The 22,701-nt window shown below is 42.3% G+C and overlaps 1 protein-coding gene across 1 annotated transcript in view; it reads right to left on the bottom strand.

Annotated features, from left to right (window-relative positions):
- Positions 1-22,701, bottom strand: part of LOC124710804 (protein unc-13 homolog 4B-like) — a 145,083-nt gene that overhangs the window by 81,977 nt on the left and 40,405 nt on the right. The window contains exon 2 of the mRNA XM_047240954.1: positions 6,600-6,640. Coding sequence (XP_047096910.1) covers positions 6,600-6,639 — 40 coding nt within the window. The 5' untranslated portion in view covers position 6,640. The remainder of the gene's footprint in view (positions 1-6,599; positions 6,641-22,701) is intronic.

Genomic DNA, 22,701 nt, shown 5'->3' with positions numbered 1-22,701 from the left:
ACACTGAATTCGCCTTCGGGAGGACATTGGTTCATGTCCCTCTCTGGGTTACTAGCTTTACGTTCTCTGAGCTTTCTTAAGGCTATAGCAAACCTGCATACTGCCTTTCACTCTGATTAGGTTTGAGCGAGAGGTGGTTGTAATGGTTTCAGATCGTGCCTCACACCGAGGTTGTGCTCCAGAACTAATCACACCGTCGTCGACGAGAAGTTAAACGATAATCTTCTGCTTTGCTTATCACCAGCGTTACAAGTAGTTGATAAAATTATTGATGTGCTCCTTCAGGCACGTTCTTTCACTCTTGAGGAGTAATGAACCTCAGATGCGTTAATATGTTTTAGCTCGTGGAGCACAAAGGACACGGATTTTGAGAGAGAGCTCGTCCCGTCGACGTCAGGATCATTACAATTTTGTCACAAACTCAGCTGGGATAGAAAAGTAGAAAAATCGGCTGTGACCTTATTGATCAAATCGTTATGGCATCCACCTGTAGTGATACGATTAAATCGATAAAAACCTTCACCACGATGGCCAGAAGCGGGTTTGAACTATGATCCTTCAGAATAAGCGATGATGTTCACGTGGCATACTGACAATGGTAGAGCATGTCGACCTCTGTTGAGTATAGTCATGCACAAAGTGGTGATAATCACTCGTAAAAAAAAAATTATATAGAAAGCCTAAAGGAGAGAAGATAGCGTTACCATACCTTCGAGCCAGTAAAGAACACTTTAGGATCACGAGGAGATCCTTTAGTCCGCAAACGTCGATTTCTGCCCACAATATCTACCTCCACGATATCGGGACATAAAGCATGGAAATGTGTTGTCTAGTGCAGCAGAGTTCGCATTCAGTCCAGGTGCTATTCGTCAGTTGACCAAGTCTAAACAGAAGCTCATTAGGAACCAAAAACCAGCTCTGTTTATTGTATTCCCTTGTAATATAGTTACCTGTCTTCAGTCTTTGGACACTGCAGTTCGTTAATGTAACACACACCGCGTGTCATCATACATAGGGATCATCCTCGCAAAGACTACAACTATATACTATGCGTCGTACTGCTCCAAATGACTTGCTATAGCAAACCTGCATACTGCCTTTCACTCCGATTAGGTTTGAGCGAGAGGTACCGATCGTCTCTGGTTGTAATGGTTCATAGGCGGCCTTGCCCGTAATCTCTTTGAACGCTTCCTATGGTTTTAATGCGAATTCGTGTGACGTAATTACACTTTGAGCCAGTTTAGCGTCAGTTTCTTCCTCAGCTTCTGTCAACTCTTCGATACAGATTATGTCAAAGAACATTGCAGACTCACTGAAGCGCAAAGAAATTGGTATAGGCGTGCATATGCAAATACAAAGCTATGTAGAAAGGCAGAATGCGGCGCTGCGGTCGGTAACGCCTTTATGAGACAAGTGCCTGGCGCAATAGATAGATCGGTTACTGCTGCTACAATGGCGGAGTATCTAAGATTTAAGTGAATTTAAACGTGATGTTATAGTCGGCATACGAGCGATGGCACACACATCTTCGAGGTAGCGGTGAAGTGGGGATTTTCCCATACGACCATTTCACGAGTGTACCGTGAATATCAAGAATCCGGTAAAACAACAAATCTCCGTCATCGCTGCGTCCGGAAAAAGATCCTGCAAGAACAGGACAAAAGACGATTGAAGAGAATCATTCGATGTGACATAAGTGCAACACTTCGGAAAATTGCTGCAGATTTCAGTTCTGGGATATTAATAAGGGTCAACGTGCGAAGCATCCAACGAATCATCGTCGATATGGGCTTTCGGAGCCGAAGACCCACTCATGAACCCTTGATGACTGCACGGCACAAAACTTTGTCTCGCCTGGGCCCCTCAACACCGACATAGGACTGTTGATACTGGAAACATGTTGCCTGGTCGGACGAGTCTCGTTTCAAATTGTATCGAGAGGATGGACGTATACGGGTATGGAGACAACCCAGTGAATCCATGAACGTTGCAGTCAGCAGGGGATTGTTCAAGCTGGCGGAGGCTCTGTAATGCTGTGGGGCGGTACAGTTGGAGTGATATGGCACTCCTGACACATCTAGATACGACTCTGACAGGGATGCATATGTAAGCATCCTGTCTGATCATCCGTATCCAGTCATGTCTATTGTGCATTCCGACGGAATATGTCCGGAATTGCTACAAAGTGGCTCCAGAAAACTTTTCTGAATTTAAAAACTTCCACTGGCCACCAAACTACCCAGACGTGAACGTTATTGAGCGTATCTGGGATGCCTTGCAACATGCTGTTCAGAAGACATGTCCACACCTTCGTACTCTTACGGATTTATGGACAGCCCTGCAGTATTCATGATCTCCAACACTACTTCACATATTAGTCGAGTCCATGCAACGTCGTGGTGTGACACTTCTGCGTGCTCGCGGGGGCCTCACAGGATATTACGGCGGTGTACCAGTCTCTTTGGTTGTTCACTGTACATAGCACCACATAGAAATTAAGTTTATGTCTAATTCTAATTTTGGCTATATAAGCGGAACGAACTTCGTCCTCTTTCGGTTTTATTTCAAGCAGATCCAGCCCAGACACTCTTCCCAACATTTATCAAAATATCTCGTCTTCATCGAGCACTGTTTTTACTGGTGGGGATAACTGGGAATTGGTATCACACTGACGTCGGCGACTGAAATGTTACGATCTGCTAAGATTCCGCCAATACAGACAGCTTCAGGAGGAATGCATAGCGGAAGGCGTAAGTAGTTCAACTGAAGGAGGACGCTTACAGTGAAAATGCAGAGCCAGCGGCGCGTCTGTTCGCTGCTGCGATAGCGCGGTGCTTGCGTGCTCTCTACAGATGCCACGGCTGTCGGAACATGAAGACTGCCTGCGGCAAAAATGTACAATTTACCGCTTCACCTCACAAACCATTCTACTCTACAATGTTCTTTTTAAGCAGGCGTCTTCTAGAATGGTTCTGTTCAATTAAACTTGGACTGTCACCAGCCAGTTTAGCGATAAAAGCGTATTTTCTACGTAATATCTGTAGTTTTCGATCAATTTTAGATATCAGCACCCTCTCGCCCACAGTTTCAGGCGATTTTCAGGTAGTAAGTTGGATGTTCACGAAGTCTGAAATTTCTCCAAAGATTCTGCAGTTACGCTGTCCCCGTCTTTCCTTCCCTATCTCCACGTACAAAGGCACACACACACACACACACACACACACACACACACACACACACACAGGAGAAAGAAGGTGGACTCCTAATGATGATCCATCTCTATCATCCATATAAACGTCTGTTCCTAATGGTCTTTTGCAAGTGTTTATCTTTTTAACCATCAAAAATGACATAAAAATGACGCTTTAATAATTTAAATCATTCTTTAATGTCACTATTGCTTCTAACGTTTGCGTCGGTGTTTTTCTCTTCTGGATTTTTATACAGTCATTGCTAGAGCGTCTGCATCTGCACTTTCATATGAACTCAGCAAACTGTTCTGCACAGTACGGTGATGAGCACTCAGTACTGTTATCAGCAATCCCCATTTCCGTTCCACTCGCAAATGAAACGCATGAAAGAAGGCTACTTGTAGACCACCTCATCTCGTATCTTGTTCTTACGGCCCTACATAAGATAAGCAATAGACGTTGTAGTATCGTTTTACTGCCTGTTCCAGGTTGTAGATTCAGAAAACTATGCCAAAGTGTTTCGTATAAACATCATTGTTTTTCTTCTGAACATTACCGTGTAAGATCGCTAAACGCCATCAAGTACTTTTGTTCTGAATATACCAGTGGGTTACAAATGTAGCGGTTTATCTTCGAATTTCTTTAACATGACATGGTGCGAATTCGAAACACTCGGACAGTAAGAAAGTTTGTCTCACACAAATATCTTGAATGCGATCTATTTTTCAGACACATTATTATTTCTCAGATTTCTTCCAATAAACTCAAGCTGCCCGATTATCCTTCTTGCGACTGACCTCGTGGATTCGTTCCATCCCACTTCATTTCGTAAAGTTAACCTTAAATATTTATTCAACCGGACTGAACCTGACAGTGTATCACTACTTGTGAACACAAAAGCCGCTACATTTTTTGCCTATCGATTATATATGCTTCTCTGTAATGCAGTGCCGTACACTCATGCAGTTTTCAAAACAAGCCGCCATTCACTATGCGCGGCCAACATTTTATCCGATTGTAAGTCGTTCAAAATTTCTGGATGATAAACTCAGGAAGGATAAAGTTTTGTACATAACTTCGTCATGAGCGAATAATCTGGGCATCTATGATTCGGGTTATTACCAGGCTTTGCGTGAGACGGCGCCGAAGTTGCTGAGAAATGAATGGGCTCACCCAGCAGCGCTCACGACCTGAAGAATGTCACAACTCGGACACGCGTCGCGTTGCTGCAACTTGGCTGAACCCGACCGCCTTCACTGTGCTCCACTAAACTCAACTGCGCCATCAGCTTCCGTGGTCTCGGGTATAAGGTCAGCTCTATTATTCATCAAATGAGCTTGACGGGCAGACTCAGGAATTCCTCATTGCCATTCAGGGCAATGTCCAAGTAGAAGTGGTCTGCCACTACCTTCCCTCAACCTGTTATGAAGTGTCTGATGTGTATCCGTATTATGTGTATGGCTGTTATACTCGGCAAGGCGAAGTGGCGACACAGCCATGTATACGTCTGAAAAGCAGGGGGGAGAGGTAGGAATAACGTACACTCCAGTATCCTGTACAGGGGCCCTGTCACACACTACATGCCTTTACTTACCACTGAATGAAGTGTCCATTTAGAACAAGAACAGAAACAGAACGTACAGTAATGTCTCATCTCTGCTGCTCGCGAAACTTTGCTGACAGTATCTGTAACACTGCCTCGCCTGCGCTGTCGCCGGCCACTGTGACCGAGCGGTGCTAGGCGCTTCAATCTGGCACCGCGCGACCGCTACGGTCGCAGGTTCGAATCCTGCCTCGGGCATTGGTGTGTTTGATGTCCTTAGGTTAGTTCGGTTTAAGTAGTTCTAAGTTCTAGGGGGCTGATGACCTCAGATGTTAAGTCCCATAGTGCTCAGAGCCATTTGAACCATCTGAACCTGTGTTGTCACTGTTTTTCACGGCTGCCCGTGTTGATTTTCTACCGTTTCAGTCACGGATGACACTGTCGACTCCTACCCATCGAAGCAAAGGCGACTGATTTTATCACAGTTTCAGGTCCCTAGTCAATGAGAGTGCCTTGCCTCCACTAGTTGGGTTTATTTTGGGGGAGGAGACCAGACAGCGAGGTCATCGAATTAGGGAAGGAAGGGGAAGGAAGTCGGCCGTGCCTTTTAAAAGGAACCATCCCGGCATTTGCCTGGAATGATTTGGGGAAATCACGGAAAACCTGAATCAGGATGGCTAGACGGGGGATTGAACCGTCGTCCTCCCGAATGCGATCCCAGTGTGCTAGCCACTGCGCCACCTCGCTCGGTGCCTCCACTAGTCATCACACAGTTTTTTGATGTGATTCACTGACTTTCAGTCTTTTATCTTACAACGGTGAAAACTAATATTACAGCAACATAACATACTAACTGTGTGGTTTAGTGGTTATAGTGGTTAGCGTTTGTGGCTCTCGGATTCGATTCCTAGTAGCCACCTCAAATTTTTCTTTGGTGGAAATGTCTGAAGAGAGGTCTATTAAGCCTTGCGAGGCCGAATGAAAAGCTGTTTGTTTATAAAACCAGCGTAATTGACTCTGGTCAGGCCTAACTACTAGCAGCAAAATCAGCAGCCATTTCTTTCGGGTTAGAGAACGAGATATTTGTCGTTTTACTACCAGGGACCTTATTCTTTGCAAGATTCCAGACCATTTCTCTGAAATTTAGGTCTAATCTGAATGGCGGCAGTTGGAAGGGAACCATTTTCTGGCAAAAACTTGTCAGTTGAGCAAGGAGAGAAGGTAGATGGGCCTACTCCTTAATTAATGCCAAAAGTTCGGGGACCTTGTTTCATCATACTTTTTTCTTTCCTTTTTTATGTGATAGAAGTTTTCCTGTTACAATGAAATGAAATGAAATAATTGTATGGCATTGCTGGCCAGATGCCCCATCCGGGAAAGTTCGGCCGCCGAGTGCAAGTCTTATTTCAGTCGACTCCACATTGGGCTACTTGCGTGCCGGTGATGAGGATGAAATGATGATGAAAACAACACATCACCCAGCCCATGAGCGGAGAAAATCTTCATGCTTCAGCATAAAATGTGTTACACAAGTCTATAACACATTGACGTCAACGATATTGGCCTCTTTCTCCAAATGACTTGATCTCAACTAAATTGACGTCATTGTCGACTAGATGTTAAAGATTTTCAATTATTCCTCTTCTTCCTTCTTCCTCATTCGTTACAAATAAAAGTTATTACTGTAAGAACGTTATAAATCATGTCCAATTATTTCTCGTTTCATATTTCATGGATTAACGTTACTTCCTCCTGACGAATAGCCTACATTTGAACTTTACCACAGTAGATATTAAGATTGTTCTTTACTGTTGCTAGTTGATACTAAACTATCATAGGTTTTAGGAAGATAATTAGGTACTTACACAATATCTTCTTCCAGATGCTTAGAAGACTCGGTGGCATCCTGAAAATAGAGTGCATAATTAGTTACACGACACAAATTTCCTTTTGATAAAGACGTTGCAATGTTCTACGTTCCAAACATTTATAAAAATACAAGTAAAGTGCTTAAAAAGCTAATGAAATATGAGTTCCCCAAACAGATGAAATGTCTTGCACGAGACAATTACTCTGCCTCTATTACGAAATATTCGTAAGTGGTATACCAAGGGGCACTGATAAGGCTCTAGAGTCGTATTTGATATGAATAGGGCTCGAATCCCAGTCCTAACTTCCTGATTCAGCTTTCTCGTGGTTACCCCAGATCAGTTCAGGCGAATAGGGGACAATCTCACCAACAAAGACACCGCTGTCATCTTCTCATTCTTGTCCAGCCCACTATGCCTCTAATAACGTAAATGTGACGACACGCTTACGTACCTCCCACATTTGAATACATCTGCAGTGTAATTCATTTATTATTTTCGACATTATGTCTTCGCAATTCGTGAAATGGTGACTAAAGACTATTTGGTTTTACAAAAGACGGCTCGTCGGTTTTCTCTCAGTACATTTCTCGCGCCACAACACATCGGTGAACAACAAACTATCTTTAGAAATATTGCTAGCAACTTGAATCCTCTTTTCATACATCGTAATTTCAGGCATGTGCAGCTTGAAAGTATTTGTGTATTGCTTTAATTAATCCATTATAGTATTACATAAATTTCATTACATTGTACGACTTTTCTTCCTTTGTATCAGCGTCTAGACATATTGTTTCTAATATTATTTGGATAACAAGTGTATTTTCTTCGAGAAAGGGTTTTTTGATATTCCCTGAAGGTCGATTTTGAGTATGCATAAGGTAAAAAGCTATGAATAATGAAATTAAAGCAAAACCTAGTGTCGGATATTTACAGTCAACGTTAGCGACACTTAGTGATGTGCATCATTCCCTCTCTCTCTCGGTCTTTTGCTGTGGCCGATACGAAAGTAATTTGGTAGATTCAGGTGCCGCCATATAGTATACTTTCTGAAGCACTAGCGAAAATATGAAAACCAACTTTCCGTCAGACAGAGGGACCGCCTTCAACAAAGTCACGTTCTCGCTCCATCAGGCGCGGCGGAGAATACTGAACTATTGCACAGAACGATCTTGTAATCAGGAACAATTCTTTTAACTTTAAAAATTCCATTTAAAGTTTGGCAGAATCGTGTGTCGAATGCCATGATGAACACAGCCGCTTTCCTCCAGGGAGGGGTGGGAGGGGAGGGGGGGTGGGTGGATATTGAGCCTGGCTGAGAGGGAATATTACAAAATCCAAATGCTAATGATGCAATACTAAAAAAATGGCAACGGATTAATATTTAAATGTTTCACTTCATCTCCTGTGATTAATCAAATTATGTGCAAGTAATAAGTAGGCATAACCTAAGTTAGTTACTTATCTTAAAGAAAAACATTATGAGAATCAATAAAATAACACGATTGCCTGCAATAACTAATATTTACAGTCGAGGCTTTTTTACAACATATTTGTTTATGACATCACCAGAGAAAGTTTCTCTAGGTTGCTAGTCACCTTCTGATCCTATGTCTTGACTTTGTCATCACCTTATTCATTGTGCTGAATGACTTTTCTATGCCAGCAGAGGAAATGGGAATCCACAGCATACATAACATTCGCAGAATGTCTTTAGTGCTTCAAAGCCGATGTCTGCACTTAAGATAAAAGAAATACCATCAGAAGACGAATCTTCTGATTTCTTACGAGCATCAACAGAAATAGTCTGCAATAACAGCATCAACGTTTTTAAGTCCTGACATCATTTACAATTCTTTAGAATCATTGTCATTAAATTCTTGAAATATTTTAAAACTTCCAAAATATGTACGTAGTTCTATCACTTTCATAGCCTTCTCATTGAACGGTTGCTCAAGTTCATTAATTAAATTTTTCACAAATTTCCTTAAAATTTTGATATTTTACTTCTAGTCGTCCGTGAATAGCACACTTTTAACTTGTGTTGCATCCACTTGTAGTTTCTTAATTTTGTTTTGTGTTTCATTTATTTCTAGTCGTCCGTGTATAGCACACTTTTAACTTGTGTTGCATCCACTTGTAGTTTCTTAATTTTGTTTTGTGTTTCATTTTCCGCCCGATTTTCATCGCAGTCGCTTCGCAGTTCAGTGTTCCAGAAAAAAGTACAAGGAATTGTGAAATTCCGAGTGATTGTTTTTGGAAAACTTTACCTAAGTCTGAGACGGCATTCAATGTATCGTCAATAACCTACAATGAAGCTGGAACTCATAACTTCTAACAAGATTCTTCCTTCCAAACTTGCTAAATCCGCACCGGCCTTGTGTATATGTTCACATGCCATCATAATCATGCACTGTGCAATAGGTACTCAACCAACGGATGTCACCAGCTTTGGGTACTTTTAAAAAGGTTTTTTTTTTAAAAAAAATCACACTGAGTTTTACCAAAAATATTTTTTCGTTTAGGAGAAGCATGAACCAGTTTATAAATCTCCTTAACAATATGTAATGTGTGTTTTATTGTAGGATGTTTGCTCTTATAGTTGGTGGCAATTGAAGCCGCCTTTTTGCTGATAATAGCCGGCCGGGGTAGCCGAGCGGTTCTACAACCGCGTGACCGCTACGGTCGCAGGTTCGAATCCTTAGGTTAGTTAGGTTTAAGTAGTTCTACATTCTAGGGAACTGATGACCTCAGCAGTTAAGTCCCATAGTGCTCAGAGCCATTTGAAACTTTCTTTCTTTTTTTTTGTGCTGATAATAGCCGAGCGCCGATCCCAGTGACAGAACCACTAAAATTAGCAGCACCATCGAAAGAGCACTTTGCCAATTTGTCATCAGAAAGTTTTCGATTCTTTAGTTCATTATCAGTTGCTATAAGTACAGATTCAGCTGTCGTAGCCTTCAATTCAACCACACATAAAAATCGTCCCTTCTCTTCATAAGACGAAGCTGGCGCCACATTACGAACTAGCAAAGGCAATTCGCTTTGGTTAGAAGAACCTGCAGATTCATCTGTCATTAAGGAAAAGTATTTATCATGGAGAATCGTTTCATCTTGGTTGTCTAGTGCCTCAGCAATGCAACTTAATAATTCTCAAGCAGTGTCTTTGCTACCATATGTGGGCATTTACCTCTGAAATTTAACCCACTTTTCAAGATTAATGTCGCTTCTTAGTACAATCTTACGAATTAGAAATTCATATTTTGTTGTGTGGGGGATTTCTTCAAATGGCTCTGAGCACTATGGGACTTAACATCTGAGGTCATCAGTTCCATAGAACTTAGAACTACTTAAACCTAACTAAACCAAGGAGATCACACACACCCATGCCCGAGGCAGGATTCGAACCTGCGACCGTATCGGTCGCGCGGTTCCACACTGAAGCGCCTAGAACCGCTCGGCCACGCGCCTAGAACCGTTCGGCCACTCTGGCCGCTACGGTCGCAGGTTCGAATCCTGCCTCGGGCATGGATGTGTGTGATGTCCTTAGGTTAGTTAGGTTTAAGTAGTTCTAAGTTCTAGGGGACTGATGACCACAACAGTTGAGTCCCATAGTGCTCACAAGGGAACCTCCCCATCGCACCCCCCTCGGGTTTAGTTATGTTGGCACAGTGGATAGGCCTTGAAAAACTGAACACAGATCAATCGAGAAAACAGGGAGAAGTTGTGTGGAACTATGAAAAAAATAAGCAAAATATACAAACTGAGTAGTCCATGCGCAAGATAGGCAACATCAAGGATAGTGTAGGCTCAAGAGGGCCGTGGTCCCGTGATTAGCGTGAGCAGCTGCGGGATGAGAGGTCCTTGGTTCAAGTCTTCCCTCGAGTGAAAAGTTTACTTTCTTTATTTTCGCGAAGTTATGACCTGTCCGTTCGTTCACGGACATCTCTGTTCATTGTAATAAGTTTAGTGTATGTGTTTTGCGACCGCACCGCAAAACCGTGCGATTAGTAGACGAAAGGACGTGCCTCTCCAATGGGAACCGAAAACATTTGATCGCAAGGTCATAGGTCAACCGATTCCTCCACAGGAAAACACGTCTGATATATTCTATACGACACTGGTGGCGGCATGTACGTCACATGACAGGAATATGTAGTCGACCCACCTAACTTGTACACTTGGCGAATGGGTAAAAAGATTCTTCTACCTTGCCCGATATAGGTTTTCTTGTGGATGTGATAATCACTCCCAAAAAAGTGATGGCGGACAGATAATAATTGTATGAAAGTAAAAAATTAAAGTTATCACTCGAGGGAAGACTTGAACCAAGGACCTTTCGATCCACAGCTGCTCATGCTAACCACGGGACCACGGCGCTTCTGAGCTTATACTGTCCATGATAGTGTCTATCTTCCACATGGACTACTCAGTTTATATATTTTGCTTATTTTTTTATAGTTTCACACAGCTTCTTCCTGTTTTCTCGATTGATCTGTGTTCAGTTTTTCAAGGCCTATCCATTGTGCCAACTTATAACTAAATCTGAGGGGGGTGCGATGGGTAGGTTCCCTTGTCAGAGCCATTTGAACCATTTGAAGCGCCTAGAACCGCTCGGCCCCTCCGGCCGGCGGGATTTCTTCCTTAATGAGGATACACACACTTCGAATTAAAGAAGACTGCTTGGTGATTTACACTTTTTCAGTTTCATTTTGTTTAATTATCTGCGCATGAATTGGAGTGTCTAATGCCCGTAATTTCCAGTTCTCAAGTGCAACGGACTCTGCACGTTTTCATAGTTTTCCCATGCTTTCAGTAGCTTTTTTAAATGCATTTCAAGTAATTTGCAAAAAAGCCCCTCCCTATCTGTTGCCCGATCACGGTCAAAGTATAACCAGTTGAAGCTGGTTCTTAATTTCGCGTTCGACGCTTTGTTTAGGATGACGTTTTAATGATGGGCCAGAAACAGTACATTTTACGACGAAGACCGAGAAAGAGTAACAGAAGACCCAGAAAGCAATCCACCTCTCATGCACTAGCATTTCATTCAATAGACTCACACCCAACTATGTCTTCTGCAATACGCCTGTATCAGAAAAGAAAGCAAATAAATTTTGTTGTTTCGACATTGTTTTTCGGCACTTACACATTTTTTTTAATACGACGAATTGACGAAGACTGCACGCCTGTCTCATAATCATATCATCCTTCCATAGTAAGCTATTTAGTGACTAACCGTTAAAAGAGCTGCTTATTAGAAACTGAAATTTATTACAACGATGGAAGCGTATTATTGTTGTTGCTCGTAACAGGCGGCAACCTTTGTCTTTAGATAGATCCTTTTCGCCTGTATCTGCATATCCAGAGTTATCACGACTTGTCCATTGCTTCGTAAACAGCAGCTGTCGGCACAGATGAAATTTGTCAAAACAATACAAGATTGTTAGTTATTACATTACACCAGCCTAGAAGATAATTTAAATTCACACATTATTATTTTGACTTTTAATGCTATATACTAATAGATATGAATTTCTCAGCGGGGAGGGGGAATTTCTAATTTCTGGGGTGGATTCCCCCTATCCGCCGCATACCCCCTGAATTTATAACTGGTCGAATGCCTGCTCGTTAATATGCTTAGAAACTAAGCTCACGGAAGGAGATAAGGACTTAATAACATGTTGCTAAAAAGGTCATATTCGCTGTACGGTTGGAGCTGCTGTCGGATTTATAAGAATCATGGTGGTAGTTTCCTTATAGCCTCAGTTTGCTTGCTTGTCTTCCCACGTGGTACTAGTTTACTGTGTAGTGCGGAGTGAAGAAATATGCTCGACCTGAGCCGCCCTACGTAACGCCACCGAAGGACGGTTGCAGCCAGCGACTGGTGATTTGCGTCTCATTATTTTTCTTCTTTCTCCTCTCTCGCTAATTGGGGTCGTGCGCTGACACCAGATAGTTTATTACGACATAAAACGTTCTGCAGTCCAAAGATAGTGATGGCATCCATCAGCTGTGTTTTGTTTCCTCCAGCAGTGTAGGTGTCACTGAGCACAGGTCAGGGGTTTCGGTACACCGATAGCACAGCTGGACCAGCTGTGGGATATCACAGAACAGAGGGGTGGTTTGCAACCGTAAATGGCAACAAAGTGATGGCGCAATAGTGATTCTGAAGCTAAAGCTTAAGTGAATATGAATAAAAGTTAATTTCCTGTCACTTTAATCGAGCACAGTCGTTTATTTTAAAGCTCTTAGACTACGCGAGGGGTAGTCACGCAAATAAAGTTACTTACCAGCAATCAATTATTTGTTTGTTTGCACGTATTTGTCTGAAGTACTGGGATGCAAATGAAATCCCCGCGCTACAGTAACGTAGCACATCTCTAGTGGAACCAAAAACAAACGGATAACCCACTAGTGAACTGATCGTAATTCGATTTTTGCAATTCAAGGAGAACTACGCGGTAATAATCCATGATGATATGCTGTGTGTTTACAGCAACAATGCACCATCGTATGATTAGTTTTTGCACACAGGCTTCTATTGTGGTGGAGCGAGCCTGAATGACACAGTACGAAGTGCCAGACCAACTCTCTGTGAAAAGCCGGGAAATCTAGGAGAAAGGGAGGTTCTGGTCCTCGAAGGCCGACAAATCACAGTCGGGGTGATACTGAGAGAAGTGAAAATCAGTCAGGCATCAGTTTTCAACATCTTGCAGCACATTTTGAATATGACAGAGATTGCCACCCACTGGGTTCCTCGACTGTTCACACCCATTCAGAAAGCCCACCGAACTGAGACAGAGGTGGAAATCTTGCAGTTGTGCAGGGACAGTCCAGATGACATTTTCAGCCGTCTGATGGTATTACTATGGCCCCCAAACAAAGGGGCAATGCAATCAGTGGAAACACGTGGCGTCATGATCGTTGATAAAAGCGAGGACGCAACCCTTGATCCGGTAAGGTGTCGCTGAGTATTTTTGGGACTGCCATGGTCTGCTTCCATCAGACTATACTCGGAGAGACAAATCGTCACACAAGCGTACTACCGAAATCTACTGACATGTTTATGGGAGGTTATCAAGACGAAATGTTGAGTGCAACAGTCCAAGGAGGCGTTTGTGCTCCACAACAATGCTTCAGTTCTAAATGAAAATCAAAACGCCTGAAGTCGTCTCCTCAAGATTTAATTTATTTACGCAGCCGGTTTCGTTGTCCCATTACAGCATCTTCAGGCCCCTTGATAACGTAAATTGGGAGGAACCCAGTCTCGTGTGCAGTCATAACAGGAATCAATATTAAATTACCCGTGTCCATAGATCCCTGGTCAACAGGACTATACCTTCATTCATCAACTAACGACTGTCAGGAATGTTTTCCCTACCGTCGTTGGTTGATGAGCGAAGGAACAGTGTCCTGTAGACCCGAGATCTACGGACACCGATAATTTTAAATTGGCTCCTGTTATGATTGCACACGAGATTGGGTTCCTCCCAATTTACGTTGGGCAAGGGGCCTGAAGATGGTGTAATGAAGCACCGAAACAGGATGCGTAAATAAATTAAATAAAAAAGAGACGGCTGCAGGTGTTATAATTGTCTTTTCTTACTGGACAGCCGAAGTCCTTGTAACAGACTGTTACAAGGATGGACATATAAAGATGCCTCAGCTCGGTACACAGTCAGGCATATTTCCTCATTGAGCTTTTGAATTTTGCCTCACTCTCGGCTGCTTCCCCATATTCTCTAGATCTGTTACCCAGTGACTTCTCTCTCTTTCCTTAGATGAAGAGGTTACTGCGTGTCAGACATTTCCAGAATGACGGCATGGTGATTTTCCTGAACATACAGAATACAGATTACTGCAACCAAGATCTTCGCTGCGTCATCCATCGTTGTGAACCCTACGTCGCGTTGAAGGATGGATACATAGAGGAGGGCTGACTTCATTACTAAGTTTCATTCTCACAGTTTAACACTTTATAACAATCTACCGTATTTTACTCTTCCAGAATTAGTTCAATTAGATAACACTGCTTCATTCCCAAAATGCGTGTAAACACTAACAGTGTACGTGAAGCAGAATATGGGCTGATATGTCCTTCACCACGCAGGGATATCGCATGACAGAAACCGTAAATCTAAAACATAGACGCATATCACTTCAAGACTCGAATACTGCTGCTCCTCGGGGAAAATATCGACTTAACCTTCATTGAGAAACATTTGCAATGTTAACAAGGTATCTGAAATCTAGTGATAATTTCCGTATCAATGCTTCATATTTCACTCCTTCTTTATATGGTTTTCTCATTAATTCAAATGAACTAACACAGAGCTCGAAACTTAATACACGCTACTCCGGATGATGGTAACCCAAAAGATTTCTTGGAATTCTTACACTGGATGACAACGTGCAAATTTTGCACTTCTTTCATCGTTCATAGACCAGAGAAGGGAGCTCGCATTAATTATCTGAGCTTTTCCCATAAGAAACGCAACTGCAATATATTTGTGATAGTAAACCAGAAAGAACATTATGTATTAGGCTATGAGACAAAGACGGTACTGTATTCGATTATATTATTTATTACTATAGACCTGTTTCGAAGTGACTGCCATCTTCAGGTTATATCCAGTGGTCTTGATATCCGTGTGACACCGGCGTCTCAGGTGCTGTCACACTACTGTGTAAAGTTGCTCCTTTGATATTCTTGGAGCTATAGTAGGTGTTAAACTTTTGCCGGAGCACTTATTTGTGAAGTTGTCGAATTATGAAAGTTTATTTCAAAACGACGTTACTTGACAGCTGTACTGACAGTTAAATCAGCTACGTTACATGCATGATTGAAAACGAAGAAGCACGCATAATGGGATCAGTTATCCTATTAAGTGAGGCGTAGAATGGGAAGTTGGAGAAAGAAAGTAGAGAGGAAAGTGACGTTTTAAGTTTAATGTCGCGTCGACAGTGATACGAATAGAGTTGAAACACTAGCTTCGGTGGACGAAGGTGGAGAATAAGGTTAACTCTGTCCTTCTAGATGAACTATTCCGGCTTTTGCCTAAAGAGAGACAGGGAAACGACGGAAAGCTTAAATCAGGGCGGCAGGTAGAAGATTTGAAGCCTGACCTTCCTTATTCAGAGTCCAGTATCTTACCACACTACTTCGTTCTGCCTGCGACGGCTGGAGTACTTTGTTACTCATCTGGTAACACAGTTTACAGTCTACTTCAATGGAAAACTAGACGAACACGAGGAAAACGTCGCCAGGATAAAGAAAGTACAATAAGATTGATTAAGAAGCTGAAAAATCTCATTTCACAAGGCATAGAATAAGTTCATTATGTCCTCAACGGCAAGCTTCAGTAATTATAGATTTATGGCTGAAACAGGTAGACTGTTCGAAAAATCCGAAATGTGCCCTAAAGGGAACATAAATATACACCCAACGAGGATGGCGGAAGTAGGTTGAAAGAAGTGTAATCTAAAAAGAACGCGACTTAAAGTCCTCTGAGAATTCCACAACTGTGGTGAAATTTAGGTAAACACAAACTTACAACAGTGTTTTGCTAGAAGACAGACCCTGTTAATCATATTCTATGCAAACATTGGCTCAGAGCTTAAAAAATCCAAAACTTCTACTCGAGTATATGCATACTCCAACATTTCTGTCAAGTTACGAGGGCTGTTCGGAAAGTAAGATCCGACCGGTCGCGAAACGAAAACCATAGTGAAAATCAAACAATTTTTATGTGCAACAGTTAGCCACACCTTCCAGCAACCTCTCTAGATAGCCGCCGCTGTGACTTAGCTATTTGTCGTGGCGTTGTACAAACTTGCCAGTACCTCGTCACAGAAAGCAAACGCCTGTGCTTTTCACCAATTCTCTACGCTCGTCTGCCTTTCGTTGTTTGTGCCAAAATGTTGTCTTCGTTGTCAGCGATTCATGTGAGCAGAGACGAACAACAGAGAGAGCCAATTAAGGGCTGTATTGTGGGTGATCGAACACTTACCATCGAAAACGCTGCAGGAGCGTCTTCATTGCCCCTGCAGAATGCAGCTGAAAATTGTCTTGAAGAAAGAAATGCATGACATTTATGTTATGTGGACTGCATAGCTTCAGGCGAAATCTGTCACCAGATCCACATACTTGGCGGAAGACACTGTCGTTTTAAGCACTTCTATGTGATCACTTAGCGCTCTGAACTGAAAAGAGCGACGTTGAAGCGATCGAGAGGCACACTGAAGACACTGACCAATACATCTGTGCGAAGTTCCATGGGATTTTTACAATGGCTTCCATTTCACGCCTAATCGCATTATTGAAACCCTAGAAAATGTAATTGAGAAAGGCTGTAATGATTAATGCTACCGTCTCCTCAGAATTCACTAATTCACTTTTTTGCGTAATTCTATTTGCAGTTCGATTACAGCACGAACCAATGACTTGCATCGATCTTTTGAGTTGATGGACTTACAAAAACTAAGAAAATGGGGAAAGAAAATATTAATGTTGTAAGCTGAAATGTATCATTTTGGATCTTTACTGTCTCTGAACAATGTTTATGAAGGATGCAACTTGCGTGGAGCTGCTTACATGGAGTGTTTAGAACAACACATCAACAGAAAAGTAATGCAGTCTGAATAGTTTACAGGTACCAACCCGTGACTTGCACCTGTTGTGACAACCATTCCTCATTCAGAAGCATCGATTCAAATGACTGGTGACGTGAGAGTTTCTATCGAACGGCCAGCTGTACTATTCCGTGTTTATGGAGCCGACACATACAGATCTTCGTCCAACTGATCGCCGAGTCCACCACTCTGCCCAAAAGAATTCAGTCCTATGGTAGTTAATATAAAGAGCTCAGACAATATCAGATTACAAAAACTTGAGAGCTGAAATGAAATATTTAAATGCTGTGCTAATAAGAAAGAATATAAACGATGCGAAATAAGAGTTGCGTCATAGAGTGAAAGAAGAGTGAATCACAGTCAGTCAACCGAAAAAAAGAAAAAAAAGAGCCGCAGCAATCCTTCTTTTCTGCGACGCTACATCAAGCAAGGGAGGGAGCTAGATAGGCAAATATCGTATTAGGCTCGTGTGTCTACCATGGCCGAAAATTAAAACGATGATGCGTTGAGTGAACAATGTAATTACACCGAACATGACCGGCACATCAAGTTCAAAAATGTCAGCGATAGCGGAACATTAAGTTACGAACTAATATAAGGCCAGATTAAATGATACCACACTTCATTTTTCTGGGACTCAACTGTGAAATAATCGGCAGAAATTCGCTTTTTTAGCCGTACATTTAAAAGATACTGGTTGTTTCCTTTGTAGAGCACGGGGACAGTCACAAAGAGCAAAAATTAAGAACTTACTACCAAAGAGGAGGAGGCATGGTGTTGGGGTGGTCTCCGTTCCCCAACCACTCCGTAATCCCGTCGTGGAGTTCCTTGACTTACGAAGGCGGATGACACACCCCCTCCCACTGAAGCTCCTCATCCCATGTGGCAACACTTTGCCTGTAGTAAGCTACAATCAGAATATATATCGATATCGACAATCGACTTTCAGTCACTGTCGATTGCTTAACTGCGACTAAAAGCGAACCATCTACACTGCACATGTCGAGGACCTTATCGCCTTTGTTTTGTATAGGTGTATATGTTACAGTGAAACACCGAAATCTGGACAATGTCGACTTTTACCGGTGAATGTCAACATTCACATAGTCGCTTAGTGTATGTCCGAAATATTTGTTAAATACCCTTGTTTTTGACTTACACCGGTAAATGTTGACATTCACCATGCACTAATGGTGAATGTTGAACATGTTGGAGATTTATATTTTCTTCTCCGTAATTCAGTCGCTATAAAACGTCACACGTGTGACGTAACTTTTTCACCTCTCTTTCTGAAAGGAATGACCAAGAACTTAAAATACACAGTACATTCTACATGAGAAAAGAAAATAATAGTTACAAAAAAATTACTTACTTATGTGTTTCAAAACTTATTTATTGCAACAACTTAAACTATGATGACACTTTGAATTGGACAAGGGTCCCTTGCTTTTAGAATTGCATTTATTTGTGGAACACTTCCTTTTGCAATGACAGCGTGTATAGCTTTGTCCCCCTCTTCTCGAATTAGCTGCAGTTGCTTCTTTCAGCGACATTTCTTGAAAAGAAATCTCATCTATGGAAAGTAACTTTTCTTTACAAACTACGAACTGATTGCGTGTGTAAAGCTGCTTGAGGGTACCATTTTTATTTGCCAATTTATAGAAGTCGGAGTCTTCTATTCCAACAAGAACCGCTAACACATTTCGCCTATCTATACGACCACGGTCGACATCAGGGACTTTTATTCGTACATTATCACCAATTTGAGCAGGAGGAAATTGTTTTTGTGAGGTTTGTAACATCTTTGTTGCTTGCAGTAGAAGATTTTCTTTCGCGGCCAGGCGTTTAACTTTTCATGAAAAAGATCACGATTAACTGCAGCATCCATTTAGTATAAATCAGGATATCGGAAAAAAATTAAGAAAACGTTGCTCGTGTTATCAAAGCTTGCATAAGACTGACAAGCTGATTGACTCCGAGCAGAACAAAGGATTTGGTGGGAGAGAGCCAGTAGCTTGTTTTTTGATTCTTCTGTTTTGGACCTCCACCAGAGCATATCTGTGATTGTCGACACACACCGGAGAGCGTCCGCATGTACAACAATATAATGAAATATTCGATCTTTCACCGACGTATTTGGTATCCGTTGACATTCACCGGTGAAAGTCGACATTCTCCAATTTCGGTCATTCACGGTAACATATACATAAACAAATACTATTTCACATACACTTGGCTTATAATATTTTTGGGATCATATCATCCCAAAATTAAACTGAAACTAATTTCTGTTTCCCCGCTACGACAAAGATTTACGGGAGGTTTCCCTTGGTTGAGAAGCAAATGCTGTAAGTTGGAATCCCCTCCCAAATGTTCCTAACTGAGACTCCCTGCGCCCCATTTCCAGCTTGCCTAGTACATCGCTCGTAAGTTGAAAATTCGAGACTAAACTGAGGGAATTGACACATATGATCAAAGCTGTGTTTGTGGATAGTGGTTTATTTTACCCTGGTGCTCTCGTGTAATATTTCAATCTACATATATGATGCCATAGATAATACATTTCTCTTATACTAAGACGTTGATTTGAGTCAGCCCTTGTTTTGTACTGAACTGCGCATATACTCTGTAATTTAAATTACGTCGAATTAAACAGTTAAACGAAGCGAAAGAGCTAAGAATGATATCCTCTCTACGTGCAGATCCATTTGACGATCTTCCCGACCATTCTGGCTATCTTGACGGTCACGTCACGAGCGATATATTTATACAGTGTCCTGTTCATTACGCGTAAAGTACTGAAAGAAATGTAGGTGGGAGATTAGCACTCTGTCGACATCTAGTCCTTTAGAGACGGAACACTACTGCAGTTGGGTTCGAATGAACCTTCTTCCAGGCACTTAACTGTGAATTATAAAGTAGTCATATAGACAACGTAAAGCAGCTAAGATATAACAGGTTACAGTGGTGTTAGCCAGCACCATGCGGAGGTATGCAGCAGATATGTCCCTGATAGTAGAGTACACCCACCTGTTATTCCACCAGTTACTGCGGCAGTTGACTTGTTCTGGTAAGACGCCGCACGTTTTTGTCCTTTTCACTTCTGTGTTAAAATCCATCGCACACGTATTAGCAGACAACGTGAACCAAACAATGTAGCAGTCACCTGATGCGATACAGACACACACATGTGACAATAAAGACGAATAGAGTTCAGTCAAAGAAGAGTGCTGGAAGAAACTGATTGTGGTGCTATTGGAAACGGCAGTCTTACCTATTTCATGGAAGCAGTGAAATTAAATTGGGATAATCTGAAGAGGAATTGAATCCTTTCCTTTAAAATACTAGTTTAGCGTTTCCACTACAGAGTCATTACTCGTGTGCGGAATGAGTGACAAAAGGAAGAAAAATTCTGATTTTACATTTGCTTATTGTTCAGGACGGAGACAAGGCAATATTCGCAGTTTCATTTAATAAAGGGAGTAAACGAGGCGTTTGATTAAACAACAATGTGCACTTTTCCTACCACCGTTCAAAACGCAGTCGCCAGTTGAGATCGCAGCTTACCTTCAGGGAGCATTGCCAGCGGTGCTGGAGTCACCGTCGCAGAGTGGCTTTTGTCGCTGGAAGAGCCGTCACGCCGTACACAAGAGGAGCACATTCGCGAGGACCATCTGTTGGGTACGCGGGCACACGATAACATCGCCGTCACGCACAACACTGAAGCCAGTCCAGGCCGCTCGCTTTATCTGGCGCTCGCCAAACGGCCGCTCTGCCGTCTAACGGTCTCTGCTGAGTACGTTCGAATGGCATGAGATGCTTACATAATTGCTGTCGATGTATAAATCAGGATTCATAGCCGCAGACTGTCTGGTGCCAAGACGATTAACTCCAGCACTTAATTTATCTTAATGGAAACGTTTCAAGACTTATCACTCTGTCAACGACTGTTTTGGCATGGTTTTGTGTCGTATTTCTCGGCGTTCTGTTGCTCTTCTGCGTTCCAAGACTGGAGCCGCTGGGCCGAATGGAGAAAGAAAACATGATCACGCATTCGTCGTCACTAGAATGCGAACGGCCATTTTACCCGACATGTCAAATGGAAATACTGCTTTTTCCTTTCTGTTGTTTTCGGCTTCCTGTCGAAATCGAACGCGAACTCAAATGGATGCACTGAGAGACATCACCTTGGTCAGATTGAAGCCATCATCCAGCAGATCGACAGATGAACTCTAGTAAAATTAAATTAGCATTGACGTACTTGAAATGATATAAAGCTGATGTTTTAACGGTTGCGCTGCTTTGTGATGCTTCGTCCGGTTCTCACAACATTCAAAAAGCGTTCACATTGCATATTAACCCGTGCGCGTGACGTGAGTAGCATATATTGGTCGGTCCAGCCAATGTATCTCTAGCCACGTGGAACTCAAGTCCGATGATCCACATCAGAATGTGAGACGGTTGTCGTTAGCCACTTATACATAAATGATACACTAAAAATTGCTTTCAACAACTGTGTGTTTAAAGCATTTGACGCAGTAGAGAAAAAAAACTGTCCGAATCATGTTCTGACTGACTAACGGCACGAGGTCCGTTTCACTCAGACGAGATCTTTTAAGATATGTTTAATAATGTGTTTCCAATGCAGTCAGCGGGCGTAGACGCTGGTCCAACAGAACCGCATAGCGCCAAGTTACGCCTATAACATCCAATAATATTGAAATCAAATGCTAAAACTCCTTTTCGACGTCAGTGAGCGCATTATCAGTATATGGGGTGAGTTCGAATAGTGCAGAATGACTGGCCTCAGAGGAAATGCGTTCGAAGTGTTTCGGTTCGTGTCCGGCATGCCTTCAAGGTAGTGACCCCTGAGTGGAGGCAGTGAACAGGAGAAAGTCATGCACAGTGACGAGTGGTTACTGGACCATGCGATTGATTGATGAAGACTGCATCTGAATATGACGCTTAGATCACGAATTATGCGAGTTTTAATTGAGCAGTGCATCAGTATTTTGCAAAGGGCGCAGCAGTCGTATTCTACCACTGGTGGGCGAGACGCACCCTCTGAAGACACAGGTCATCCAGGTGGGCGGTAGCGATGGCCCGTGGAAGGACGAAGCCGTGGTGTCTCGACGGTTCTGGAAGCTTGCTGCAGCAATAATTTCGCCGAACTAAAACGGACGACTCAATTTTTATGGGAAGACAGCTGGATTTACTCGTTCCACAGCCGTTGAGGGTGGGAGAGAGAAAGTAATCCCTCAGTAAAATTATGTTTTGATACACAGAAAGGTCGTAAAATTATTACAAGAATAGTTCCTAGTGAGTCTACGCGTCAGATAAAATTGTGGAGCACCAAAGTAACTATATTATGTATGTTCGTAAAAGTGATCCATCTGATGTCATACTCGACTAAAGGGCAACATGCCTTTCTTCACAGCAGGGTGCCTCGAATGTTGACTGAGGACAG

The sequence above is a fragment of the Schistocerca piceifrons genome, chromosome 1, assembly GCF_021461385.2.
Source record: "Schistocerca piceifrons isolate TAMUIC-IGC-003096 chromosome 1, iqSchPice1.1, whole genome shotgun sequence".
In the NCBI taxonomy this organism is placed as follows: domain Eukaryota; kingdom Metazoa; phylum Arthropoda; class Insecta; order Orthoptera; family Acrididae; genus Schistocerca; species Schistocerca piceifrons.
The sequence above is the reverse complement of the archived record's forward strand: the minus strand, read 5'-3'. Positions and strand labels throughout refer to the sequence as shown.